Source organism: Cervus elaphus, chromosome 18 (assembly GCF_910594005.1).
Source record: "Cervus elaphus chromosome 18, mCerEla1.1, whole genome shotgun sequence".
Taxonomy (NCBI): Eukaryota; Metazoa; Chordata; class Mammalia; order Artiodactyla; family Cervidae; genus Cervus; species Cervus elaphus.
The window spans coordinates 92,420,754-92,448,317 of record NC_057832.1 but is presented as its reverse complement, the minus strand read 5'-3'; the positions used below and the strand labels follow the sequence as shown (position 1 = coordinate 92,448,317).

Below are 27,564 nucleotides of genomic sequence, written 5' to 3'. Positions count from 1 at the left end.
TCTCTGAGTTTCAAAATATTACTGTATTTTACCTACTCTTATGGACTCTAAAGTGGAAGAAAAGGAGTTAGCTATATTTTTAAGTCTTGGAAATGTTATGCAAGTGAATGATGTTTGATTCCTGTAAAGAGTGAATTGTTTCTTTCCTTTGATCTCATGTGTGGAAATATGTCCATGTGAGTCCTTCCAAAATCAGAGGACCAGTTGGGATTACTAAATTCCAAACAGAGTGGTAACTGGAATGTGGCTTTGAAAGAGAGGTGTTAGCGATACAAATGTTAGGCTTATCTCTGGGGAATAATAATAGTAAACAACAAAATGAGCTCTTAGAAAACAAAGGTGAAAAATTTAGGCCTTGAACCAGAGACAAAGGATCCTAGATATTTGTGTAGAGTGGTCACCTCAATCAGAGACAAACACGAATGGCTTGATGCTTCCAAATGCTTCTCTAAATCTGGGTGCCTAGGATGTGACAACTGAGAAACGGACACATCTACCTAGAAGAAAAATGAACTACTGCGTATGGTTAATAACACATGACCAGGCGACTGGCAGATGTTTACATTACCTGTGAGCGTTAGATGACGTTTTTTTTTGTTGCTTGCTTTTTGTGGGCTTTTTTTTTTTGCCAGTTTAAAATAACCCAAAGAAGCTCCTTGTCTTTAGTTTTGTTTTTGTTATTTTCTTTTCGTGACTTTGCTGTGTCAAATTATATTTAAAATTAGGAAGAGAAAGTGAAGGACAATTGGTCTCCATGAAGTGTGTTAGGTCAGCATTGTCCCATAATCACAAGCATAAGTGTAATAATAAAAATTATTTTTGCCTCAGCAATATTCAAATTTAGGTTAAGTTACAAGTAGGAATAGATTTTCAAGTAAAGATTATAGTGTTTTAAAACAGTAATAGATTTTTAATATAGTTTCTATGGAAACTTGGAAAGGGGTAATTTTGGAGCTGGAATCAAGGGCTGTAATGATAAGATATAGGATATGTAGATGATTACATTTCTTTCTGACTCAGTGTAACAAAAATTCTGTGCTTTGGTGTGTAAAAGCAACTTTTACTTTCTCTTAGGCTTCTTATATGCTAAGAGATCTCCCAACTTATGATTGTAGATCTTTCCACATCCATCCATAATTAAGGACTTGGGCACACAGACATTTTAGAAGGCATACAAATGGTCACAATTCTACTTGACTGGCTTGGGTCAATGGCTATTGTTAAGACTTCCCAAACATGAAAAATTGTTATAAATTACACAACAGAGGTACATGGCAACTTTAACTATTAAATTCATGTAATGTCAACACTCAAAATTGATTTCACATAGTCATCAGAATGAATGTATTACTATGTCAATTAATTGCTGCATCTAAAATAACTATGAATTTTCAAAAAGCTGATATACAAAGGGAAAGCTTGGTGAATTGGAAAAGTGTCAGGCAGATTACAAGCAAATACCTTTTCTAAAACCGATCTTGACTTGAATAATACCCAAGAAACTTCTGATGTGGTTCCAGATCCACAGAACAAAATAGAAAACAATTTTCAGTGATGCAAGTGTTCCAAAATTTCTAGACTGGATTAGGGCAGATGTTCTGATTACAAACGTGTTTCACAATCATGCCTGGGGTCTAAGGAATGAAGGTAATGGTTTTCTAAGGCGGGAAAACACGAGCTTGACCAGGCAAAACCAGCTAACATAGTCTTTGAAGATAAATGGATACTACTGAGGTACTTTTTATTTGGTATAGTCATTCTGAAGACAGGACATTCAATTCACAATCCAGTCACAAAATTTATGATCAGCTGAAAAAAATAGCTTAAGAATTCACAGAAAGAGAATAAAAATAAAGTGACAAACAATAGCTAGAAGCCAGTCCTTAAAATTCCATTTCAGGAAATCATGCAATTTTTAAAGATAATAAGGAAAATTCTTTCATGTACCTCCCCCACTCCCAATATTTAATTATAGCCACATGAAATAAGCTATGGTTTGAGTGAAGGGAGTCCAACTTCTGAATGGGTCAAAGATGCTGAGGATTAGAGGGCAAGACTAAAGTTTTCTTTAGGAATGAGGTTTTTATTTATTTTTTCTTTTTGTTTCTGGTGTTTCCAGATACGCAGTGTCTCTGTCTTCCAACCTACCTCCAAATCATCAACCCTTCTTGCACTGAGAACTGAGCCTCTTTAATTCCTGCCCCCAGTCAGAACTCAGTTCCTGACTCTGGAAACAAATTCTCCTCTGAAGTGGAAAGATTGATGAGAAGGAGTTACAGACCAGTAGTTTACCGATTTCAAGTTAAACTGTTGGTTCTATCTTGCACTTCTACACAGTTCCTCAGAGAATAACGCCTTGTCTTAAACTCAGTTTCCAAAGTGGCTGAATAGTCCTGTCACTGAATTCTTGATACTATTTGAATGACCTTTGTTAGTCAAATTGATTTCAAACACTATTTAGATGGATTTGTTGAGTCCTGAAATCTATTTTGATCTTAACTCACCAGTATTTGTTTCCCTACATCTCTCCTGAACTTAGAATTTTTATTTCAGAATATGGCACTATTGGGAGTTCCCTGGTGGCCTAGCAGTTAGGATTCTGCGCTTTCACTGCCATGGGTTCAATCCCTGGTCAAGGAACTGAGATCTCACAGTTGTGCAGCACAGCCTGTACATATTGTTGTTGTTTAGTTGCTAAGTCTTGTAAGACTTTTTTGGGATCCCAGGCTCTGTAGCCCACCAGGCCCTCTGTCCATGGGATTTTCCAGGCAAGAAACACTGGAGTGGGTTGCCATTTCCTTCTCCAGGGGATCTTCTCAACCCAGGGATTGAACTGGAGTCTCCTGCATCAGCAGGTAGGTTATCACGGAACCACCAGGGAAGCCCTAGTCTACATATACAGATGGCATAAAAACGTTACCAGGATCTCGCAGGTGGCACATAGGTAAAGAGACGCAAGAGACATAGTTTTGATCACTGGGTCAGGAAGATCCCCTGGAGGGCATGGCAACCCACTCCAGTATTCCTGCCTGGAAAATTCCATGGTCAGAGGAACCTGGTGGGTTACAATCCATAGGGTCACGAACAGTCGGACATGACTAAGTGCCTGAGCACGCACGCACAAAACGTTATTTAGAAACGATCTGTGTGGACCAACATTTTCCACTACTGGAGTCACTGGAAGGATTTGCCTAGCACTATTCTGGAGTTTCTAAAAGAGATCTTCTTTTAGGCCATTTCATTTCTCATCAGAATAGATCTCCAGCCTCCTGTCTGAGGTGACATGTGACTGGTTGCTGGTATTTAGGGGGCTTCGGGACTTTAGGAGCTCCACTTTTCAGAAGCCAGTCTCGTGTTTCGCTTTCTGATTTCAGCCTCTAGATTAGTTTGCTCTTTGCTATTCCTGTGTTTCTGAGTCTAGACTCTCTGCTGTTCAACTTTAAAAGAAATCACATGTGTATGGGTGTAGGTTCTTGGCTGCATGGACTGGGGTGAGGGACCCAGTGTCCACCAGATTTGCACACAGACTGTCAACCAATTGTTTTCTGATGCGCGCTGCAGTCCTGCCTTCCTCAGCACTGGTTCCTTCAGGTCTGAACCACACAGAGGGTCCATGAGGCAAGCGTGCCTTGTTATAACTGGTGTTTCTTCTCTGTAGGCACTGTATTGTTTTTTAGGGAAAATATGAAATTTGCTTTTTTAAACTATGAAACAATTTTTAAATTTTTAATATTTTAAAGTTTTTATTGAAATAGAGTTGATTTACAATGTTGTATTAGTTTCAGATATACAGAAAGGTGATTCAGCTATGCATATATATATATATACACATACACATATACATACACACATATTTATTGTTTTTTAGATTCTTTTCCACTGTAAGTTATTACAAGATATTGAGTATAGTTCCCTGTGCTGTACAGTAGGTCCTTATCAGGCATTTTACACTGTAATTTCTCTTGCAGGCTAAGTCAAACTTCTTAAAATGAATTAAGATTTCTTGTCTGCTATGAATTATTTCTTATTCTGTCTTTTTCTTGGGTGATGGTGGTGGTGGAGATTTATGTCTTTAAAATCTTTTTTTGTGGAATTTCAAGTGGAAGAGAAGACAAATGCTTGTGGTCAATCTGCCACATTTAATCTGCACTCCAAGAGTGATTTTAGACCTTATTCTCTATGCTAGGTTTCCCAAACTGTGTTTACTGAGGTGTTAATAGTTATTATTAAAAAAAGAAAAGTGGTCTGTGGTCAACATTTTGGGAGAAACTGGGTCAAACTAAGCTAAACAGTTCCTTTGCTTGTAAGGGCTATTGGGATCATTTAATGTACTAATATTGTTTAAGAATCCTTAAAGTGGTAGTATTTCCCAAACCGCAGCTCTTGCTTTCACCAGACTAGAACACTAAGACCTAAAGTAACAAAAATACTAATCAAAGCAGTCCAAAGTCCATCTCAGCTTGGCACTTAAAGGTTGGTAGTTAAACCTCCAGAAATGAGTGTTCACTGCATAGAACATGAAATGAAACAGTGATGGGTCAGCATCTCTTTCTAAGGCCTACCAACATTCCATGTTCCAGGACTGCAGAGGCTGGATAGCTGCCTCCTGGGTCATCATACCAGTGCAACATAGCGACTGACACGTTTCTGTGTTTATCCTCCATTTAATTATCCTTCTTCAGAGAGACACCCTGATGTTATTGGTGTTACTACCATTCAACATAGGATGCTCCCTATGGAAGAGCATTTTGTACCAAGCCATGTCAGGAAAGGCTCAGCTCCATTATGGCTAATGAGCTCATTCTCACCACGTGCCAATCTTTAATCAACCACTAGAAAAAGCTAGAATTCACTTGCAGATGGACTTGAACATCAACTGTTTTAAGGAGAAAGGACTCTCTAGAATTATGTTCTTAAAAAAAAAAGGTGTAGGAATGGTAGATAGCGAAAGCTTCTTTGACTTGTCTTTACCTTTAGAGATACTGAAAGATTTTACATGATTCTGTTAGATTTGAAGTATAGAAACATTAACACTTGGTGGGGGCAGGAAAGATGTGTTCAAGTAGTTGAAAGTGAAGGTTCCAAGAGCAAGATATTGTAATAGTCTGGGGCAAACGAAAGATAGGGAAGACCTTCCATCTCCCTCGTTCACTGACCAACCTTTTACCAACTATTTACCAGCGTCCTTGACCTGGTCCTCTCCCACATTATCAGTGGCCTTCCTCCAATAATCCCATTTTCTCCTGTATTCTTTTTTTTTCTTTTGTTTCTTTCTTTCTCTCTCTCGCTCTTTTTTTTTTTTTTTTTTTTGACATGCTGCACACCATATGGAATCTTAGTTCTCTGCTGGCCAGGGACTAAACCTATGCCCCCTGCAGTGGAAATGTGGAGTCTTTTTTTTTTTTTAATTTTTTAAATTAATTTTGGGATGTACTGGGTCTTCATTGCTGGGTGGGCTTTCTCTAGTTGCTGCAAGTGAGGGCTACTCTTGGTTGCAGTGTGTGGGCTTCCCATAGCGGAGGCTTCTCTGGTGGAGCACAGGCTCTCGAGCGATCTGGCTTCAGTAGTTGTGGCTTCTGGGCTCTAGAGCAGAGAGCTCAGTAGTTGCAGCGCACTGCATTAGTTGCCCCTCGGCACATGGGATCTTCCTGGACCTGAGATCAATCCCATGTCTCCTGCATTGGCAGGCGGATTCTTTACCACTGAGCAACCAGGGAATCCCTGATATGTGGAGTCTTGACCATTGGCCCACCAGGAAAGTGTCCCTCTTCCTGTATTCTTAATGTATCCCTTAGTATTGATTATTTCCTCTCTGCCCATAAGCATGGCCAAAATTGTTCCTCCTCTAAATTGCCCCAGACTGATTACTTTTTAAAATCCAGTGTCTTTCCTTCTTTCTTATTGTTATTTGCTGAAAGGTTTTACTTTTTCTCATTTCTTAAACCTCTTCATTCCTGCCCTCCATATTTTACTGAAACTAATCTTAATTTGTTAAGAAAGGACCTTCTTAATGCCAAAATCAATGACTTTCAAAGTCCCTGTCTTAACAGAAATATCTATTACACTGGACAACATTAACCCTATTCAATCTCTCCTTATATATTATCACTTTTTGGCTTTCCATGGCACCCCAGTCTACCGGACTTTCCTATAACAGTTTATTCTCTAAATTCAAATGCTCCTATTTCTCTAAACGTTGCTTAAATATTGGCGTCTTCAAGAGTTGCTTCCTCAGCTCTCCCTATTCTACTCACCTTCTTTGTATGATCTATGTTCACAGTTTTGATCATTACCTATTTTTTGAGGACTTAAAATTTCTTTCTCTAGCCCCATCCTGCCCCTCAAGCTTCAGATGTGTATCTCCAACCACCGACTAGGGACCTCCACCCGGATGTCCTACATGCATCTTGAACATGACATGTTCAAAATGGAATTAATCATTGTTTCCCTAAGCCCCATACATTCTCACCTATTCTCTGTCTCAGTTGCTGATTCAGTTCTCTAATCTGTCAGCCAAGTTAGGAATCATCTTTGATTCTTCCTACTCCCTCATGCCACTCATAAGATTTACAGATATTTTTTAAAAAACAGGGTTTCTATTGTCTGCTTCTCTCTTATCACTGCGTCCCTGTCTAGGTTTGGGTGAGCCTTTATCATCTCTCACCTGGCTTTTTAAAAAGTCTACTTTCTCTCCCTGATTTAGTCCTTTTCAAATCTTTCCTCTTCACAGTTATCAGATTTACCTATTTGAAGTAAAGATATGACCATTTCATTTCTCACCAAAACCTTTCATTGACTCTCCATCACCTATAGGATAAAGTCTAAACTCTTATCATGATCTGGCCATGAACTTTTCCCAGTCCCCTTTTATAACCAATGTTCTACAATATACAGAATTGCTTGTGGTTTCCTGAGAACAGCAGGCTATTTCAAAGTTACTTTGGTTCACGCTGTCTTAAGGGGTGTGAATGATTCCTTCTGTTATTACTTTATTATCTTTACTAGAGCACACGCATCCTTTAATAATAAACTAGGATAGTTTATAAGAAGAGGGTTACTCAATCTTCAGAGTGGATTAGGTACCTCTTCTTGGTGGTACTACAATACTCTATTTATATCTCCCTCTCTTTTTTTAAGTCTTTATGGAATTTGTTACAATATTGATTCTGTTTTATGTTTTGGTTTTTTTGCCCCAAGGCATGTGGGATCCCCAACCAGGGATCTAACCTGCACTCCCTGCAATAGAAGGTGAAGTCTTAACCAATGGACTACCAGGGAATTCTCTATATCTCTTTAACGTAGTTTCATAACATGGGCTTTTATGCCTGGCTCTCTGACTACAACATGTTGATGATAGAAAGTATCATATTTATTTTTGCATTACCACTGCTTAGCTCAAGAACTGGACTCATCTAAATGATTAAGATAAAGAATAAACAAGTCAAGGCAATTGGAACATAGTACAGGGGAAAGACGGAAGAATATTTAAGAGATAAATAGGATTTGGTAACTAGCTAGTTGGAAGTTGTTAGGGGGCTGAAGAAAGATAAGGAGGAATCAAGGATGGCCATAGCTTGTAAATGACAGTGAATAAATACAGCAATACAAGAGAAGAAGAGAGCCTCCAGGGAAGACTAATTCTAAATTTGGAAACATGTCAAGTTTGAGATGCTCATGGGAATTCTACAAAATATTTTCCTACTTTATTGATAGCAGTGAGTACAGAGCTTACACAAACACTCAAAATTTGTTGAATTAGATTTCCATTACTAATTTGTTAAAAGTAGCCATGATGATAGTTAAATTCTTGGATCTACTATATAAGATAATTATATTTGAATCAGTTATTTTTTCTTGAAAAGTCAGTATTTCAGGTTTTTAGCTAGATGAATTTAAAGATGTTGTTCTTCATTGTGCTCATGTTAAACTTTGAAAGTTTGAAGGAAAAAGAGAAAAACTTTAGGTCCAAAATACAGAAGGAAAAAAAAAAAAAAAAAAAAAAAAAAAAAAAAAACAAAATACAGAAGGAAAACCTTTCTAGGTCAGATAAGCTTTTGTTAATTTAATTAAGATTAAATAATAATAGGAAATCATCTCTGTCCCAGAACTGAAAACCTCTTCTTCCCAAGGTGCTAGAATCAAAGGAAACCTGTTGATGTTAGAGCTGGGTAGTGATGCTGGAGTGTTTGGGTATTTTGTTTTGTTTTGGGTTTGACTGATTCAAAAGCTAGAGCTACATCTGCCAGAAAAGGCAGACATTACAGAAAGTCTGTACAACTGGTTAGACTAACTAATAATCACATAACAACTGGTTGTGGATTTGCCCCTTCTGCAGCCAGGTGAGGGCTGGTAATAATTTTGCATCCTTTCCAGGTTTTAGCTCACTCACAGTTGATGGTTTGCCACATAACTAAAGGCACCATCCAAAACCACTCTTGGGCAAGAGCTACCTGGATCCTGTTTGTTGTCCTGTATAAACACTGGGAAAACAAAATTCCATTTCTACCCATGAAGAGAAATACCTGCTTTTCTAATCAGCAGGAACATTTTAGTCAAAATTGATGCATACCAGTTGGGAAATTGTTTATAGATTCATGATGGCAACACACACTCTCTTGCTGCTTTGACAGATGAAAGAGACACCCCGAGACCTTTAATCTCACCTATGGCGACAGGGGCCCACTGGAGCAGGTTTGTTATGTCTATGATAGAATTCTCACCACAAATCAAAGAGAACACACCAAGATCTTACACTGATGATTACAGCAATCCTTCTCAGGTATCTGTGAATCTATAATGGGAATGGTTTCATTGAACACCAAAAGATACAAGGCTCCCAAACTCAATTTTTTTTTTTTGCTCCAATACAGCAGATTTAATTATTGCTTTTACTGTAAGACAAATTCCTCTGCCAGTTCCTGAGTCGAGCACAGAGGAAAATGTGGTTGTTATTAACGAATTTCTGCCCTTTAATGTCTTGTATGAGACCAATAATCTTCATTTTCCCAGCTTGCTACATTAATCATCAAACCATCCTTTTTTGCAAAATGCTTTAGATATTCTTGGTTGTTTATAATAGGCTAACAGTGATTTAAGATGTTGGGTGACAGTTTAGAAAGCTTATAAAACACTCAGTGTCAGCACTGGAGACTTCCTGAGGTATAAGGGGTACAAACTGTTCAAGAGTTAAGCAACAATTAGGCCTCTGTGATGAATGACTTTAGAGACTTTGTGATGAAGGGAGTCAGTTGAGAAAGATGATCTTATCAGTTCTATGTTGTAACTGGAAAGGCAAAGGCTCCCACAAATATTTCAGCTCCAACATGAAAACATTAAAATGGGTAACACTGCTCCAGAATCAACAGAGAATATTTGGGTGATATGTATATACCTTACCATCAAGATGGCACACATTAGAAATAAGGATTAATAAAAAATAATTTGTATATAATAATTGTACACAAAAATTATAAAATCAGATGGGTGAAGTAATTTTCCCTGACATGCTTAACTCATGATTGTGAAAATTAAGAATTTTTAATAAGTAATATTTATAAGCCAATATTCCAGTTCTGATGACTCAAAGAGCTTTACTGTAGTTTGCAAATTCCATGACTCTCCCTGTCAGCTGGTTGATCCTGTGGCAGAAGATATATATAATGCAATCATGTGGGAAAGACATCTTCTGTTTTTATTATTTATTTATTGGCCACACCATGTGGCTTGTGGGATTTTAGTTCCAGACCAGCGATTGAACCTGGGCCTTTGGCAGTGAGAAGGTAGAGCCTTAACCACTGGACCGTGGGGGAATTCCTGCATCTTCTGGTTTTTAATTGGAGTCATGTGAGAAATCACTGGAAGATTTCTCTTTTTAGATTTCCAGAGCACTGAAGCTGAAAAAAAGAAAAACAGATACCCTCCCCCAAAACACTAACTGAAGACACATTATGTAAAAATAAATAAATAAACCTTTTCTAAATGACGGAAAAAACCCAATCTGTATCTTGTCTTTCAAAGTCCCCAGTTTCTGTGGGTTGACAACCTTTGGCTTGCTTTTGCAGCCAACTCTGATACGGGGCTGGCTCAGCTGCAAGTTCCCTGTTTCTTCCTCTTTCAAGCTGCCTGCTCTTGTGTTTCTCAGTCTTGACCACTTGCAAATAGGATAGGCCCCAGAAGGATATTTTCTTATGGAAGAAGTAAGTAAATACACAGTATCCTACAGCTTAAAATCTGTTCTGCAATGGCATGGTCGAGCTTCAAGTTGTTAAAATCTAAACTTGAAATGCCATGCTTTCTATTGTTGGTGCAGCCTCTCGCCTCTCTGAGATGCAGTTCTACATACCACACAAAAGTGTAACATGACTCCATTAGCAGAATGTACAGAAGAACCAATGCAGAGTCAATAACTTTTGGATATTCATAAAAATCTGAGGATCAAGATGGATTACAGCAGTCACCTTAGGGCTGAAAAAGAAGATCAGAAGAAACCTTTAGACTTGTCATCTCACTCATGACTGCACTCTGGTTTACAAAGGGACACAAGAAAGAACAATTGAATCAGTATCTGAGAGGATGATCAACCAAGACAATCTCCATTGCAGTTTCCGCTGACGCTCCTGAGATCTAGAGACAACAGGAGCCAAGTAAGCTCATCATCGAAAGCAATGTAGTGGTCATGTGTGCAAAACTTGCCAAAATGTGGATAAAATTCAGCTCAGCAAGCCCTTGTCTGATTAAGAGCTGGGCAAAGGAGAATAAGGAAGAGAAAGAGTTTCTATGAAGGACGTTCTTAAACTTTGTGATCTTTCTCCATCTTGGGAGGTTGTTTCATTCCTGCTTTAAGCTAAGTGAGACGGGACTTCAACACACCAACTTTGAGAGGTAGACATGTGTCCTCTGGGGACTGGGAGCGTGAGAACTGGTATGAGACATGATGCTATAGATCAGCTTTGAAGTGGCAGAGAGTGAGACAGCAAGAGTGAGAGTGAGAGCTAGAGAGAGAAAGAGGAGCAAACGGCAGGGCTGCACTGGGAGCTCACGATATGTCTGGCAACAGCACAGCAAGGATGAATGAGTGTTTCTTGTGGACAACACGGGGGCAACTGAGTGTAGCAAGCCCAGGGTCATGCTGTATATTTTCCAAGAGGATGCCTGGAGAAGCAATGTGACCCGCAAACAGGAAGATGGACAATTGGAAGCCAAGGGGCTAAGGAAGGAATACAGCTGTAAGGGAAGCATTCCTCGGTCAAAGAAGCTATTATCAGAGGGCCCAGTAGGGGGTGTCTTCAAGGAAGCCCACAAGAGCACCCTAGACAGAAGGAATTAGCATGCTATACCCAGAAAGTACATTCATGGATTAGGCTTATGCCCCTCAAGTAAGCCTTTTGTTGCCCTTAACATCGCCCTAACCTGACCCAAGGGCTTACTCAGTGGCTCAGCAGTAAAGAATCTGCCTGCAGTGTAGGACACCTGGGTTGGATTCCCGGGTCAGGAAGATCCCCTAGAGGAGAGCATGGCAACCCACTCCATTATTCTTGCCTGGAGAATCCCAAGAACAGAGGAACCTGGTGGGCTACAGTCCACAGGTTCACAAAGAGTTGGACACGACTGAAGTGACTTAGCATGCATGTATGCATGCAAGCATGCAACCTGACCCAATGGAGAAAGGGATGGAAGAAGAAGAGAGGTAAAGCATGGTGTAGAAATAGGAAAGAAGCCTCCTGTACCCTCTCTCTTACTTTCGGCTTTTGAGACTGAGGTGAGGCTGAGCTAGGGGAAAGAAATCACTTCATGTGGTTATAACACAGGTCTGGGCAATTTTAGTACTGAAGTGAGAGTCTTCTTATGCCTGAATGTGACTGAAGTCCTATTATTATCCAAAAGTGGCATTAAAATTATGAGAGCAACAAGAGTTTACACAAGGGTAGGGAGGAAATAATGCACAGAGTTTGAAAGAATGGGATGGGGGAGCAAGGAAGCAAAAATATTTTCTGCTAACATTTTATCAGCTAAGACTATTTAATCACTAGCTACAAATAAAATCAATTTTACCATGAGGAACAAAAAACTTTTCAAAACACAGGCTCTACTGTTAATGCATTGGATAAACCAATGGAGGAAGGTAATCTATCCATTTAGCAATTAAATTGCCTTGTTTTCAATCTGTCTCCATTAAAGACATCTCCCACTTTCTGTGGACAGAATTTCTGATGGGAAGGCTCAGAGTCGACTAGAAAAGGCAAGTGTTCTCCATCTTCCTGCTTATGTTGGCCACTGATTCTAGTCTTCAGGTGTCCACATAAACACTAATTACTTAACACTTCATTTTGTAGAGCCTCGAGTTGTGACTACTATTTGATTTGGCTGAGTGATGATGAATACATTATTTAATCTCCTCCGGACATAGTTTCTTTGATGCAAAATAAGATTGACGATGCAAAATAAGATTGACGATGCAATTAAAGATGCAATGAGAAATTTTTAAAAGTCAAAAGCTACAAAAATCAGAGAGCCAGCATAAATACCTCATGGAAATGACACCCGCACGTCCCCTGCAAAAACTCTTTGTGTCGCCCCATGGTTATAGAGAATGTGTCAACCACTTCATAGCCATATTTTTTAGCAGCTTCCAGGATAATCAAATTTTTTTTCCATAAATTCTGAACTTCACTCTGTATTGGAAAAGAGAAGAGAGAATTTTGATTAAAAGGACTGTTTTATGATTTAATAACTCAAGTTGAAACCATGTAAAAGTCATCTTTTTTACAGATTGATCTTATTATAATACAAAGAATGAATTTCTTTAAGATGTGTTCTAATTTTTTCAAAATATAAATATTTGTGCATATATAAAACAGCAATACATCAATGTCTATAGTGGCACAGTTCAGAACTTTTTCTTCTATAAAAAGTGGTTAGGTTTATTGTCCACAGAGATCCACTGAAGTATCTAAAATTCTCAATTTAAAGACCCAGACTTGAAAATCACAAATTCTATCTCTTTCTATTTGAATTCTGCATTTGAATATTAATTAGTATCTGTTTTGCATTCAGCTTTGTGCTGAAGGACAGGTATACAATGGCAAATAAACCACAGTGCCTATTCTTAAGACAGGGCATTTAAACAGGAGAAACAAATATGTAAATATTTACTGAGTCCTTTATTGGAGGGAAATATACCAGACTCTGGGCTTAGCTGATGGCTCAGTGGTAAAGAATCCGCCTGTAGTGTGGGAGATGCCAGAGACATGGGTTCGATCCCTGGGTCAGGAAGATCCCCTAGAGGAGGGCATGGCAACCCACTCCAGGATTCTTGCTCAGAGAATCCCATGGACAGAGGAACCTGGCGGTCTACAGTCCAAAGGGTCACAAAACAAGTGAGCTCCCGCACACAAACCAGACTCTGGCTTGGGAGAGAAAACGGACCAGCTCTGCAGGGGCATGGGAGACTTCAAGAGGGCTTCCTGAGCAAAATGAGGTTTGCTGTTGGTTCTGGGAGCCCCAGAAGTGAGTGAAGTCTCCATCTGCTGCTTCTGTAAGTCATATTCCTCCCTCCCTCCCCAACCATGCTCAAGGCATTGATGGAGATCAGCAGAGGTTCTAGTTTAGGTCCACTGTTGAGAAGTGGGACTCCTCCACTAAGTATAACGGTTCCAGGATTTCTCATCGGCTTGACCAGGGCTTTCTCAGACTTACCTGAAGTCTGAGACTCTTGCTACCTAATCCACCCTTCTTCCACTCCCTTCGTATCAGACACATTACAGCCAAACATGGTTCCCAGTACATAGTGGATGCTCAAGAAATATTTGGTGTTAAGACTGAGTGATATGCATTGGGTGGTGTGGTCTGAAACTCTTCCCACCTACTCCTGCCCCCTCCCTTTTATTCTTCTCAGACGTTCTTTCCAATAAATAAATCCCCTTATCTGGTTGATCCTGTCCTGGTGTCTGTCTCTTTGAGAACCCATACTGCCACGGGGAGGGAATTGTACTCCCTCTTCCTTTTCTAAAGACCAAAAAAATTTTTTTTTTTATTTTCAAGGTAAAAAAGCAAATAATTATTTGCATTTGTTAATCCAACTACAAGATAAAAGAAGCAGTACAAAGGTGTCTAATTTTCTGTCTTTTCTGTGATGGCACACCTATTTCGGTGACATTCAAAGAAGAGTGTTTCTCCCCAGATGAATGTAGTGAATAGAGAAGGATCATAAAGGAGAAATCTGGAGGAAAAGGAACAGATGGGAAACAGTCTGTGTCATTACCTGAAAATTACTGCTCAAAGTGCTCAATAACGTTTGTGAAGTTTTTTCCTGTCTGGTTACAAGTACCCTCTCAGCTTTAAGGTGCCCAGTTATAAAAAGTAGAAGATACTTTGAAGTAAGTGGTTTCTAGAGAAAGGTCAGTTCTCTGAGAAAGAGACTCTGAGCCAGAAACTGGCATGCAGGGGGCCAGCAGGAGGTCCCCTCCCTCCTTGGGATCAACACCTCCAAGGGAGTGAGGGAAGACAAACTGGGTAGATACAGAAGTTGAGCTGCAATATTGTTGCAACACAGGCTTTTGCTGATCCCACCAGAAGTTCTAGAGCTGGGAAAGCATTTCTGAGATGGTCCAGATTTATAAAAGGGGGCTGAGTCTTGATTGAGGCTCTGCCCAAAAGGAAGAGAGACTTTCTGAGAGTCTCCTGTGTGCTGAGATTTGTGGTTTGCATTTGGGGACCAGAATGAGCAGTGCAGACCTCCCTCCCCTACCCTGTCCTTGCTCCCACTAAGATTAGACTAGAAGGGCGGGGGGCAGACAACGAAGCACGGGATCTGCTGAGGGACACAGACAAGGACATCAGACAGTTACAGGAGCTCGGGGCAGGAACAGCCTATTGAGTCCAGGGTCTTTCCAGTCCAGAAGTCCTCAATTAGGTTTTCTCAGAGGAAACTGTACTTAACCTAACACTGGAAGGGCGAACAAAAGTTCCCCTTGGTGGTGGAGAGTGAGCTCCAAGAAGAGGGAACAGTAGCTTTAAAGATCTGGGGGTGACTGAGAGCAAGGCGTGCTTGAGGAGCCGAAACACTCAGTAGTGGAGTGAGTGCATGTGTGTGTGTGCACGTGTGTGTGTATACATGTGAGTACACATGGGTACATATGCACTGGATGCAAGGACTAAGTCTACCTAGGAAGGTGGAGGCCACATCTTGAATGGCCACGATGAGGACGATGAATGCCAGCGTCTGATGATGAGTTCAGGTTTCTTTTCTGCCTCTACTTACCACCATAATTTTCTCTTTTATTTTATCATTTCCCCTCTTTTTCTTCCTTCCTTTCATCTTCACCAAGTCTGCAAAACTGATGAGCACCATCGAAGCCCTGATGGCAGGCACCATGGTTCATGGTTTCTGGCACATGGTAAGTGCCAAAGATCTGTTTGCTGAGATAAGTTCATTCTAAATCTACCTGGAGGCATCATAGGTCCTCCAGTTCCGGTTGAGAGGCCGGAACAATCAAGGAAGCAAAGTGGAGCTACCAGAGTCCTCAAGTATGGAACTGCAAACATGACCTGCAGACCTCAAATAACATTAAAGGAGATTCAACTCATAACCCATAGAAGAAATGATCAAAAGACCCCTCTTCTAATCCCTGACTGTCTTAAACCCTTCAGCTACCCCAGATGCCAAATGTCTCAACTCACTTTACATGACCTTAACCCCACCTGACTTCAAGAAGCTGAATTTGGTGGTTTTACTTTGACCACTTTCTACTATTTCTCATACTTTTGCATCACAGATCTGGTGGCCAGGAAAGTAAAGTTTTGAGAAAGGAGACTGGGATCCTGTGATGTGTGCTGGAGAAAGCTAGGAGCACTTGTAATTGACACAAAAATAAATCTCACTTGGTTGACTCAGTCAATGGACAGCTTCCTGTCTCCCCAATTCCCAGTGCTTCCTGAGCTCCCCCTGAGCAACAGCACACAATCCGGGCTGCCTGTGAGCTCTCCTAGCTGACCAAGAGCAGCTGGTTCTCTTACCTACAGATGGTGTCTTTCTTTAATGAGACTTGTACTTAGTGTTGAGACTACCGATTTACTGTCTTCTATGAAAACTGATCAGAGGCCTCAACTCCTTTCATTTATAAACATCCAACCTGAGGCAAAATGAATGATACTACTTCAAAGACAAATTCTGAAAGCAATCGGTCAGAAATCCTCTTCCCCAAAGCCACTCTTTTCCAAATTACTCACTGATACTGATAATTTCTTATGTGATTTTTAGCAGGAGTCTTTACAGTGTCTGAAACATGAATGAGGGAAGAGGATATTTATAACATAAGCCCTCTCATCTAACCTTCAGGTTTTTACTTTTTCAAACTCTGGTCCAACTTTCTTCTTTATGAATCCAAAGCATTATTTATGGGCTGGTGTCCCCTTATGTTTCCCTTATGGGATACAATGGAAACAGTAAGAGACTTTATTTTGGGGGGCTCCAGAATCACTGCAGATGGTGACTGCAGCCATGAAATCAAAAGACGCTTACTCCTTGGAAGAAAAGTTATGACCAACCTAGACAGCATATTAAAAAGCAGAGACATTACTTTGCCAACAAAGGTCCATCTAGTCAAAGCCAAGGTTTATCCAGTAGTCATATATGGATATGAGAGTTGGACTATAAAGAAAACTGAGTGCAGAAGAATTGATGCTTTTGAACTATGGTGTTGGAGAAGACTCTTAAGTGTCCCTTGGACTGCAAGGAGATCCAACCAGTCCATCCTAAAGGAAATCAGTCCTGAATATTCATTGGAAGGACTGATGCTGAAGCTGAAACTCCAATACTTTGGCCACCTGATGCGAAGCTGACTCATTTGAAAAATCCCTGATGTTGGGAAAGATTGAAGGCAGGAGGAGAAGGGGACAACAGAGGATGAGATGGTTGGATTGCATCACTGACATGGTGGACATGAGTTTGAGTAGGCTCCAGGAGTTGGTGACGGACAGGGAAGCCTGGCGTGCTGCAGTCCATGGGGTCACAAAGAGTCGGACACAACTGAGTTACTGAACTGGACTGTCCCCTTATTTCCAGGAATCATTATAACTGATTTGAAATCATAATCCTTAAGTGTACCATCTCCTTTTAATTTTATGAAAGTTGTTGAAGGTTATACAGTGCCTTTTGGGTCCTTTTTCAGGCACCAGCAAGGATCCTTACAGGAACCATGAAGTTCACACAGCCTGGAAAATATGGATTTACCTGTGTTAAGAAGTGTACTCCATCCACTGGCAAATGAAATCCAATTCCCAACGTTTTGATGATCACAAGGATATTGAGTAAGTTTTCCCTGTGAAATAAACAGATCTCAAGTCATAAACTCTGATGACATTTCTAGATGTCCGTATTTACACAAGCAAGTGGAGCGGAATTCCTTTAGAATGTGATAATTGCCATGTAGGACTAAATTCTCATTTTGTAGATTTGATGTACCTTAGTGCTTTTGTGTGTGTGTGTGTGTATGTGTGTTTGTGGATAGAGTTTTATATGTCAGTGGGCATGTTTTGGTTTGTAGTAAATGAAAACTTGGATGCTGAAGAGCCATGTTGCAATTGGATACAAAAGTATTTTTGAAACATTTAAAACTAGACTTGAACTGCTGGATTCTAAATTACAAGTTATTCTTTATATAAAATCTTGATAAAATTCACTCACATCGAGAGTAAATTTTTTTTATTTAGAATACAAATGACAATTATTGTTGCAGGAATTTACCTCTTTAAAACCTTGTGAATAATTTGCAGATGATTGGAATTAAGCCACTGAACACCACCAACAACCAATACAGTCTGACTGGTATTCTCCAGGGGACCTGATCTGAAATCCAGAAAGAAAAACAACACGTGTTGCCTTGAAACAGATGGCAAACATTTTAACAGCACTGCCTCACATTTCATTGAACCCTAGCTGGCATCCTGATCACAAGACCTCCTTATCATTTCTACCTCGTTTTCAGCCATATTATTAATACTTGGTATTTAAACTTTTCAGCACATCTGATACACAGCAAACAATCATGACTACTAGTAAAACATCAGTACATTGTGGTATGGTTTCATTCAAAACTGCTCCATTGTACCTTTGCAAGAGATGTTCAAGGGCTTTTTCAAATGTTGGTCTCAATGAAGGGCTCATCCAAAACTGGGGATAGTAGGAGTAACTGATCAAGGTCTTCCCTCCATTGACATTGTGGTAGAATTTAGTGCCATGCACCTTCTGCCATTCCTTCAGGGTTTCATTCAATCTTTCAATCAGATAGTACATTATCCCTCTGTTGGTTGAATCTCCAATGAAAAGAATCTACAAGTTAAAAAAAAATTTTGCTTTCAAATCTGACGTGTATAAGATATAGGAGACAATATAAAACAAGTAACCTGATGAAAACAGAGACATACATCCAATTGAAGGACAGCCCTTTAAACTCTTAGAAACGACATTAATTCTTCTCTCCCAAGCCTGTTCATTTTCCCTTTCCATATTCCTAGTAATGACATCACCCACTGACCCACTAACTCATGTTTAAAGCTCTTTGCTTTCTTTATGCTATCTTTAATTTCTCTATCCCTCTTAGGCACTTCACTTTCTCATCTAATCAGCTTAACGTGTTATTGATTCAAATAGGCGTGAAGTATTCTGGCGCTGTAAGAATACTTAGAGATGTTCCAATCTCTTGATTTTGTAGATGAGAAAACTGGGAATCCACAGAGGTTAGCTAGCTCAATAGAGGTCATGCTACTACTTGAGAAAAGAGCCACAGAACTAGAATTTGATTTTCTGAAAAGCAGTCTGTGTTCCAGGGTGCACGTCCCAGGGCCATTTGCCATGGAAGCCTCTCATCTATCACCTCCTTTAAATTCCATAAGCACAGTCCTGCTTGAGGCTCCATGGCCTCAAAGGTGTGCTATTGTTAACACTTGCCTAATACATCTTCTTGTAACATGTGTGTGAGTCACCCAGTCATGTCCAACTCTGCCACGCCATGGTCTGTAGCCTGCCAGGCTCCTCTGTCCATGGAATTGTCCAGGCAAGAATACTGGAGTGGGTTGCTGTTTCCTTCTCCAGGGAATCTTCCTGACCCAGGGATCAAACCCAGGGATCCTGCAATGCAGGCAGATTCTTGACCATCTGAGCCACCAGGGAAGCCCTCTTGCACCATAGCTGCCCCCTAATTCATTCTCCACACAGTAATTCTGGGATAAATTTCCAAATGTCTCATCTCGCTTTCATGCTCAAAAACCTTATCAGCTCTCCATGTTCTGCGGAGTCAGGTTTTAACTCCGAGGTTCAGTTAACATTTACTGAATTTTTATTGCGTGTCGGCTTTTGCTAGGTGAAGATTTCACACTGAGTACTCACTTTTAATCTCCATAATCATGAGATATGAGTCATTATCTCTGTTTCACAAATGAGGTATTTGAGGCTCAGGGAGACTAAGGTTATAAATCTAGTAAATGGGGGAACACAGGACTCAAATCCAAGTCCTTGATCTCCAAGTGCAGGGTCAATGGCCCCATCCTCTCAACACTTTCCTTCAAGTAAGCAGGTCAGATTTCTACTTTTTCACTGAACATGATTTGTAGTCAACAACATCTGCTTTTCCTTGTGCTAATCCATCTGCCTAGAAAGCCCTGCCCTCTGCAACCTAGTCTGTATAAATGCTACACAACCTCCAGACTCAACACGGACGTCTCTCCCAGAGGGTCTTGTCCAATGCCCCGGTCAGAATGACCTTTCTGTCCTCTGTGACTTCATTATAATTTTCAATTCCATTACTGATTTTATCAAAGACTACATGAAATTGCAGCTATTTGTGACTGTATCTTTTTTTCTTATATCATATCAATAAGTATTTAAGGCCAGAGTCAAGATTAATTTCTAAATTCTGATTTCCCCCATAGTACTATGCATGCATTTTAAAAATATTTATTGAACTGAAAGTCAAAGGGACTTTTGTTAGAGACAATTCCTTTAATGCCTCTGGATAAGGTTTAATTCCTTCTTCAGTTCTTCACTCTTTCTGTTGAGATTTCCCTTTGCATTGTGTGCTGCATGCTAAGTTGCTTCAGCTGTGTCCAACTCTTTGTGACCCCATGGACCGTAGCCCACCAGGCTCCTGTCTATGGGATTCTTCAGGCAAGAATACTGGAGTGGGTTGCTGTGCCCTGCTCCAGAGGATCTTCCTGACCCAAGGATTGAACCCACATCTTTTATGTCTCCTGAATTGACAGGAAGGTTCTTTACCACCAGCGCAACCTGGGAAGTCCCCCTTTGCAATAGTCATACACATATTTTCTTCTGATTTTAAAGTGGTCACTGCCATCACTTGTCAGGCACTACTGCATTCACCCATCCGTAATGAATTTAGTGAGGCTCTGCAAAGGTTTATTCTTTCATGGTAAGTGTATTCAAGTAGTAGTGTGAAGAAATCCAGAAGGCATTCTCGTTCAGAATTTCCCTTCCAATCACTATTACAATAAGCATCACCAAGCTCAACAGAGTGACCTAAGATGTCAAGGTCCCATTCACTGATCCTCTAGGTCAAGTTCCATCTGGAGTGTCAACATCCCAGTATAAGAAAAATACTCTGTGAAATCACTTGAAATTCTCCTTATTGGACTTGACCTGTAACTATTTGTTTGTTTTTCTGGTCCAGAATTCTGATTTTTAAAAGGGAACTCTGAATAATCAGAAAAGCTCTTCACTTCAGAGACTAGTAAAGACCCAACTTCATTTGTGTTGTTAATAGTTTGCTCAGGCTGTCATAACAAAGCAACACAGACTGGGTAGCTTAAATAACTGACATTTATTTTCTCATGATTCTTGCCTAGTAGTCCAAGATCAAAGTATTTGCATGAGGACATCTCTGCTTGACTTGTAGATGGTTATCTTCTGTGTCCACATATGGTCTTCTGTGTATGTCTGTGTCTTAATCTCCTCTACTTATAAGGACACTAGTCATATTGGAATAGGGCCCAGCATAATGACCTTATTTTTCCTGGTCAGTCTCTCAGTCATGTTTGACTCTCTGTGACCCCATGGACTGTAGCCCCACAGGCTCCTCGGTCCATGGGATTCTCCAGGCAAGAATACTGGAGTGAGTTGTCATTTCTTCCTCCAGGGGATCTTCCTAACCCAGGGATCAAACCAGGTCTCTTGCATTGCAGGCAGATTCTTTACCGTTGAGCCACCAGGCAAGCCCCCATTTTCCCTTAATTACCCCTTTTGAGGCCCTGTCTCCAAATACAGTCACATTCTCAAGTACTGAGAGCTAGGACTTCAAAACATGAATCTGGTTGGGTAGAAACACAATTCAGCTCTCAATACCAGTAAGAGACCTTGGCAACCCAGTTGAGCTAAATTTCCACTACAGATTTTTCTTACAGATTCTTTCCATCTCAGTATCAAGATGCAGTCCCTCCTAGCATTATCTCTGGGCAGCCAGTAAGATCACTGGGCGTCTGTGCTGTGGGCTATAGAAGCTGAAGAAAATCCAAGTAGCTGCCTATTCCTAAGAGAAAACATATTTTCTAAATGTCCAGTCTTTTCTGTGGGGTTGTAGGAAGATGCAGCCCACCAATGAATGACAGAGGCAAAGAATCTGTTTTTCAGAATTCTTAGATACTGTTATTTATTAACCAGATGATCTTAGACAAATTATGTGACTTCTTCATGGGTTCATTTCTTTCTGTATAAATTGGGGAAAATAATGGCAACACCATAGAAGACCTGAATGAGCTTTTAAATACTTATTTCTGGCACTCAGCACACAAGAAGTAAGAGCCAGCATGAAGGCACAGGAAAGCCAAGAAGCGTTTTGGAATGCTTCTTGAGCGCCCTGCAGTGCACCGCTTGTTGGCTATTCAGTTGCTAAGTCGTGTCCAGCTCTTTGTGACCCCACAGATTGCAGCATGCCAGGCTTCCCCGTCCTTCACTATCTCCCAGAATTGGCTCTAACTCATGTCCTTTGAGTTGGTGCATTTCTAGGCACTTGATTTTATTTTTATATGACACCAACTTAGTGCCATCAGTTTGCTTTGTTTTAATAGGAACTAGCTCATATGATTTTTTTCTTACAAGCATTCTGTAACCATCTTGGATTTCTCATTGATCCAAAATTTAGGAGAGGGAGCTTCAGTTTCTAAGTGGCTGCATTTCTGTATTGCTTTGTGTTACTGTAGTGTATACTTCGGCTGTTAATTGTTGGTTTTATGTAATATGTACTCTGGGATCAGTTGGCATGTGAGATCTTAGTTCCCCGACTGGGATCGAACCTATGCTTCCTGTGGTGGAAGTACAGAGTCTGAAGCACGGGGCTGCCAAGGAAGTCCCCAGGCACTTTAAATTCATTAGCTATTTCAAAGAAAAAGTCAGTGAAGATAGGAAGTGCCTAAATCACAGCATCCTCTCTCTTGTCCTACTAACCCTGTTACAGACTCTCAACAGGGCTTGGAGGTTGCTGGTGAAGCACACTCTGAATCAAGCAGACTGACAACCTCTGAACAGTCCCTCATGTCTTCACTGCTCATCAGTAACTAACAAGCTCCAGGGAGAAGGAAGGGGCATCTGCAAAATACCACCGCCATCTGCAAGACAAATTCTAAACTGCAAACAGCGAGATAGCATTTTTTGAATCTAGTAGACACAGCTCTGACATAGAAGACTATGTTCTAGAGAATTATTCTATCCCAGTGCCTTTCTATTCATGAAAGATAGAAATGACAAATTATAACTAAGATGTAAATGCACTTGTGAATTTAAGATTGCTGGTTCTGTAGAGAAAGCTGTTTTGGGAAGAGGTTAATTGGTATTCCTAACTAAAAGATTTCTAACTTCAAAATATCAGCTTTTAAAATGCACACAATTAGAAAATAATACCAGGAATAAGAGTGGTTCTTTTCAGCCACATGATTCGTATTTGGTCTTTACTTAGATCATTCAACTTGGTGAATTTTTCAAAGGAAATGAGTTGGTTATTTGTTTTCAACTTCCAATGTAAAGGGTCTAAATTATGATAACATATATGTATAACTAGCCATACAATTTGTAAAAAAACTCTTCTTTCCTGTGAAAATTACTGCTTTATACTAGCATGCCCAGGTGTTGGCTGGCAGATGCAATCAAAGAAGAAAAAGTACAATTAACCAATATGCAATTATAAAAATAATCAGTTAGCAATAAAATATTAAAATAACTGTTTCTTCTCCCTACAAATTTTTTTTAAAGCTCCAATGATATTAAGTACCACAGGGAGAAGTTTTTTCTTTCTTTTTTTTAACTGTTGAATTTCAAGTGTCCAGAATACTGCCTAGAGTAAAAATCAACCTTATATATTGGCTTCTTATGTGAATTAAAAAATCAGTCAGCAATAAGGGCAGCAATTAGATTAAATCCTTGTGTTTAAAAGCATTTTGAAAATTCATGCAAAATTAATCAGCTTAAGTAACTTTACTTCTACCTCTATAGAACAATGGACTAATAGGGAAGGATTATGCATTGGCTCAATAAAACCCATCACAGGAATAACGTTAATAATATTTTGGATTCCAGTAGCAGCTTTATTCCAAAGATTGAATGGCATTTTCCTATGCAGCATCTCTCTTCTGGTCCTGGGGAGTCTACCGCCATCAAGGTGGGCTCTGGAGAGGAGCAGAAACATCTGTGTCTCAATGCGGCATGAGAGGCTGGATATCAGCTCATCAGCAGGAAACAAAGATGTGTTTAGAAGAGTTTTGCATCTGTTGCTATTCCCCAAACTTGACATGCAGGATGTCATTGAAAAGTATAAGGTCTGGTGTTTTTTCTACTATATTTCATACCGCCATGGACTCTAAGACCTAGAAGCACGCCTTGTTCTTAGGCTTCATTAAAGCTTGCGCTTATTTTAAAAGTCTTCTTAAAAACCATGCAATGGTTTAATTATCTTTATTTTCTTTTCTAAATTTCTCAACATGATATAGTCCCTGCATTAGGTGACATAGGCTAAGTGCTATTAACAAATAGAGCCTTGAAATGTATAGTGGCCTAAACACTATCGACGTTTACTTCTTCAGGAAAATGGTCCAGGTAGTTCGAGGCAGGGGCATGTGTGGGGGCAGGGAGGTCATTCAGCGTCCCAGGATGAGTAGACCTGGCCTTTCTTAGCTACAGTTTCTGAGAACTCACTGGGTGTTGATATCTAGCCGGGGGAGGAGTAAAGAGCTGCCAGGTTTCCTGTGGGTCCACCCTGAGGGATGGGCCTGTCACTGCTGCTCACATACCATTGGGTAAAACCCAATCATACGGTCACACACCTGACTGCAAGGGAGACTGAGTGTAGCCAAGCTTTGTGCCAGGAAGCGAAAGAAATGAGTTTGATGAACACCTAGCTAGTCTTTACCACATTCTCTTACATGCTAAGTCTGGGGGAAAAAACCGCTAAATTCAGATTTTCCACCTGTGAATTAGCAAAAGTATGAAGTATATGGAGGGCTTCCTTTGTAGCCCAGTCAGTAAAGGATCTGCCTGCAATGCAGAAGACCCGGGTTCAGTCCCAGGGTCAGGAAGATCCCCTGGAGGAGGAAATGGCAACCTACTCCAGTATTTTCGCCTGGGAAATTCCATGAACAGAGGAGCCTGGCAGGCTACTGTTCATGGGGTCACAAAACAGACCCAACTAAGTGACTAAGCAACAACATGAAGTATATGAACGGCTAAACTTATCATCCATATGATGCATAAAAGGACTTCTACTCTTAGAGAAACTGGTTCTCTGGGACAAATATAAGCAAGAACAATCATTTATCAGTGAAAATGCAATAAACACTTTCAGAATTTTTGATTAAAATATAAAATAAAGCAATTTTCATCCTGTTTTGTTTCATCATGAATAAAGGGAACTAATGATGATGACACCTACATATGTAAATATTTAACTCCATTACCTCCTTTCTCCAAACTCACCAAAAGTAACAAGGAATAGTTAGCAAAGCAAGTTATAAAGAAATGAAGAGGAGCAATGGGGGCTCACTGTGATAGCTCAATATAAAGGTCACTTGTTAGGGTCTCAGATGCTTCTGATCTGTTGGAGCTGAAAAGGAAGTGGGTATATGTAGAATCAATAGACGGGGGAGAAAACCTTGATTTAAAATAATTTTCCTTCTTTCTTTCTTTCCTTTTGCATAGGTTCTATCTTCAATATTCACAGAAATGGGGATATTTCTTCAGAGCCAACAAAGTGCATGCAAATGCCAGCACAGATTTCAGCCAGTTAATTGGAGCCCACTGGAACCTTCCAAGAGGGGAAATTATATAGGAGCTCCTTGTCCATTAATCCTGGCAACACCTACTTACTGTGGAGCTCTCATCGTGGTAAACAACGGAAATGAAAGTGAAGTGAGGAGTAGTCTTATTCATTACATCTAGTCCAGGGCCAAGCATAGCCTATACATTTAGAAAGCTCCACAGTGACTCCCATGAGCCTCATGATTGAGCACCACCACTCTCATAAGATAACTGCCAAGTGAGGTAGTAGAGGGTGAGTCAGCTCTGATATGAAGCTGAGACTGATCAGATGGCTAATGATATTTAGGGCAGTGTGAAAATCAAATTCTACAAAAGCATTTCTCTATGAAATGCAATATGATTGCAATGAATGCTTTTCAATGATGCATTTTGATCAAACTGGCTATACATGACCAACCAAATTGCTCTTGGGGTCAAGAACAGATGAAAACTGACATAGAGACAAGTCACTTTAAAACACATGAAATTTGGCAAAAATAAAAACAAACAACAATATCACCTAGACATGGATAGTCTAGCTGCTTGGAACAAAAGTACCTATCTATTTTGCCCTTGCCTCTGTATTGTGGGCTTTATGTGTATGCCATCCTTTCCTGGTAAGAGTCAGGTACACTCCTTTCCTTCTATTCACCTCTTTTTATTGAAACTGACAAGCAACAATGAATTGTGTAACCATAATGGAATTCACATATTAACCAGAACATATTATTATAAGTTGGGTGTACTTCAAATATGTAAACACCTTTAAGTTCAAGACAGTACTGTACTTGCAAACATTGCTTTAAAAATGTAAGTTACATTTCCTGTTTTAACAGCTGAGCTTAAATGCTTTCAGTAAATATTGCCTTTTTATATTTTCCTTTCTTAATTGCACTCTTCTGTCAGGTATTTTATTACTGAGTAATAAAATTACTGAGTTTGTCAGCTGAACTATGTTTTCAACTGACAAACAAAATAAAAGCTCATTTTATTCAGTTTGGTCAGACTCCTAAGTTTTTTCAGTTATAAATTTCATTCTCCTTCTAAACGATTTCTTATGTATTTTGCACTGTGGATTACAAAACTATGCTCTGATAAATTTTTATAACTGTTCCATTCAAAATTTACTGAGTAAGAAAGAGGTGTGTATGTATTTAGAAACATTCATCAGAGTACAGTTTAACACCTAGCTTATACTTTTTCAATGGATTTTGCTTTGACTCAGCACAATGGTACATCATAAAACCTATGCGTACTTACAAAAGCCTTCAAATGAAATAATTCATATTTGAATAAATTTAGAGTTTAAAAGGGCTCTCATATTTACCTCCAGACACGAACAAGTATGTCATAGAAACTGATACAAGCGCTCTGAGAAGCCCTGAGTCATCTTTTCTCAGAGACCAGCCTCCCGTTCATAGAAGTAAAGGCTAATAACTGTATTAAAGTTTGGCCCCCCTTACACATGGAGTGCAGTGACATTCCTGGTCAAAGCTACAGGAAACTTGAACCACCTCTTAAACCCCAATTGATTCGTGTTTTTTTCCTTCTCCACAGGTGGGCCTCCATTTCCAAGTATAGCTTTCCACTCATCAATGTAAAGCAGTAGTAAAATGATGTCAAAGGTCATAATAACAACATAAGGAAATTCAACTGAGAAAAATGAGTGCTTCGAGATTTTAGAGAAAGTAGAACACTATTTAAAGGCCTAACTTTCCAATAAGTCTCACAGGCCCAGTCAAATTCTGTCTCCTTTAAATTTGGTTCTTTGGAGAAAGACAACTCAGTTTAATGTATTTCCTTAAAGGTCGTCCTGATTGAAATTTAAAATAAAGTTCTGTTTTTTGTAGCACAAAGTATATTTGCACTACTATACATGGTAACAGTGACATGTTGGATTCTCACTGTAAAAAGTCTGCATTTTCCATAGTAATTGAAAGCCTTCAAATGAGAAAGGGCACTACACCATTAGAAATTGCATGTCTAGGTATGTCTCCACTTTTACACAATCCAAGATGCATAAATTGGAGCAAATTGAACATAAGTAACTCAGAATCATCTCCATATACCCTTCACTTGCTTGGTTCCTGCCCATTATCTGTTTCCTCCATTCTCTGTTCCCTCCAGTAAGAGAAAAATCAAAGGAAGCACAAAGCCTGAGTGATATGACCCTCATTGCAGGTTCTTTTGAGAAAAATGAAGATCTTCATTTTTTTTTTCTTTCTAGTTCAATTAAACTATTTCAAACTCATGTGATTGGTAGATTGCTTGTAACT

At 39.7% G+C, this 27,564-nt stretch overlaps 1 protein-coding gene across 2 annotated transcripts in view; it reads right to left on the bottom strand.

Annotated features, from left to right (window-relative positions):
• Window positions 1–27,564, bottom strand: part of CPED1 (cadherin like and PC-esterase domain containing 1) — a 314,311-nt gene that overhangs the window by 7,891 nt on the left and 278,856 nt on the right. For both annotated transcript variants that reach the window (XM_043872163.1, XM_043872162.1), the window contains 4 exons: window positions 18,108–18,328; window positions 17,744–17,845; window positions 17,231–17,318; window positions 12,525–12,671 (listed from right to left, as the gene is read on the bottom strand). In XM_043872163.1, the coding sequence (XP_043728098.1) occupies window positions 12,525–12,671; window positions 17,231–17,318; window positions 17,744–17,845; window positions 18,108–18,328 (558 nt within the window). The remainder of the gene's footprint in view (window positions 1–12,524; window positions 12,672–17,230; window positions 17,319–17,743; window positions 17,846–18,107; window positions 18,329–27,564) is intronic.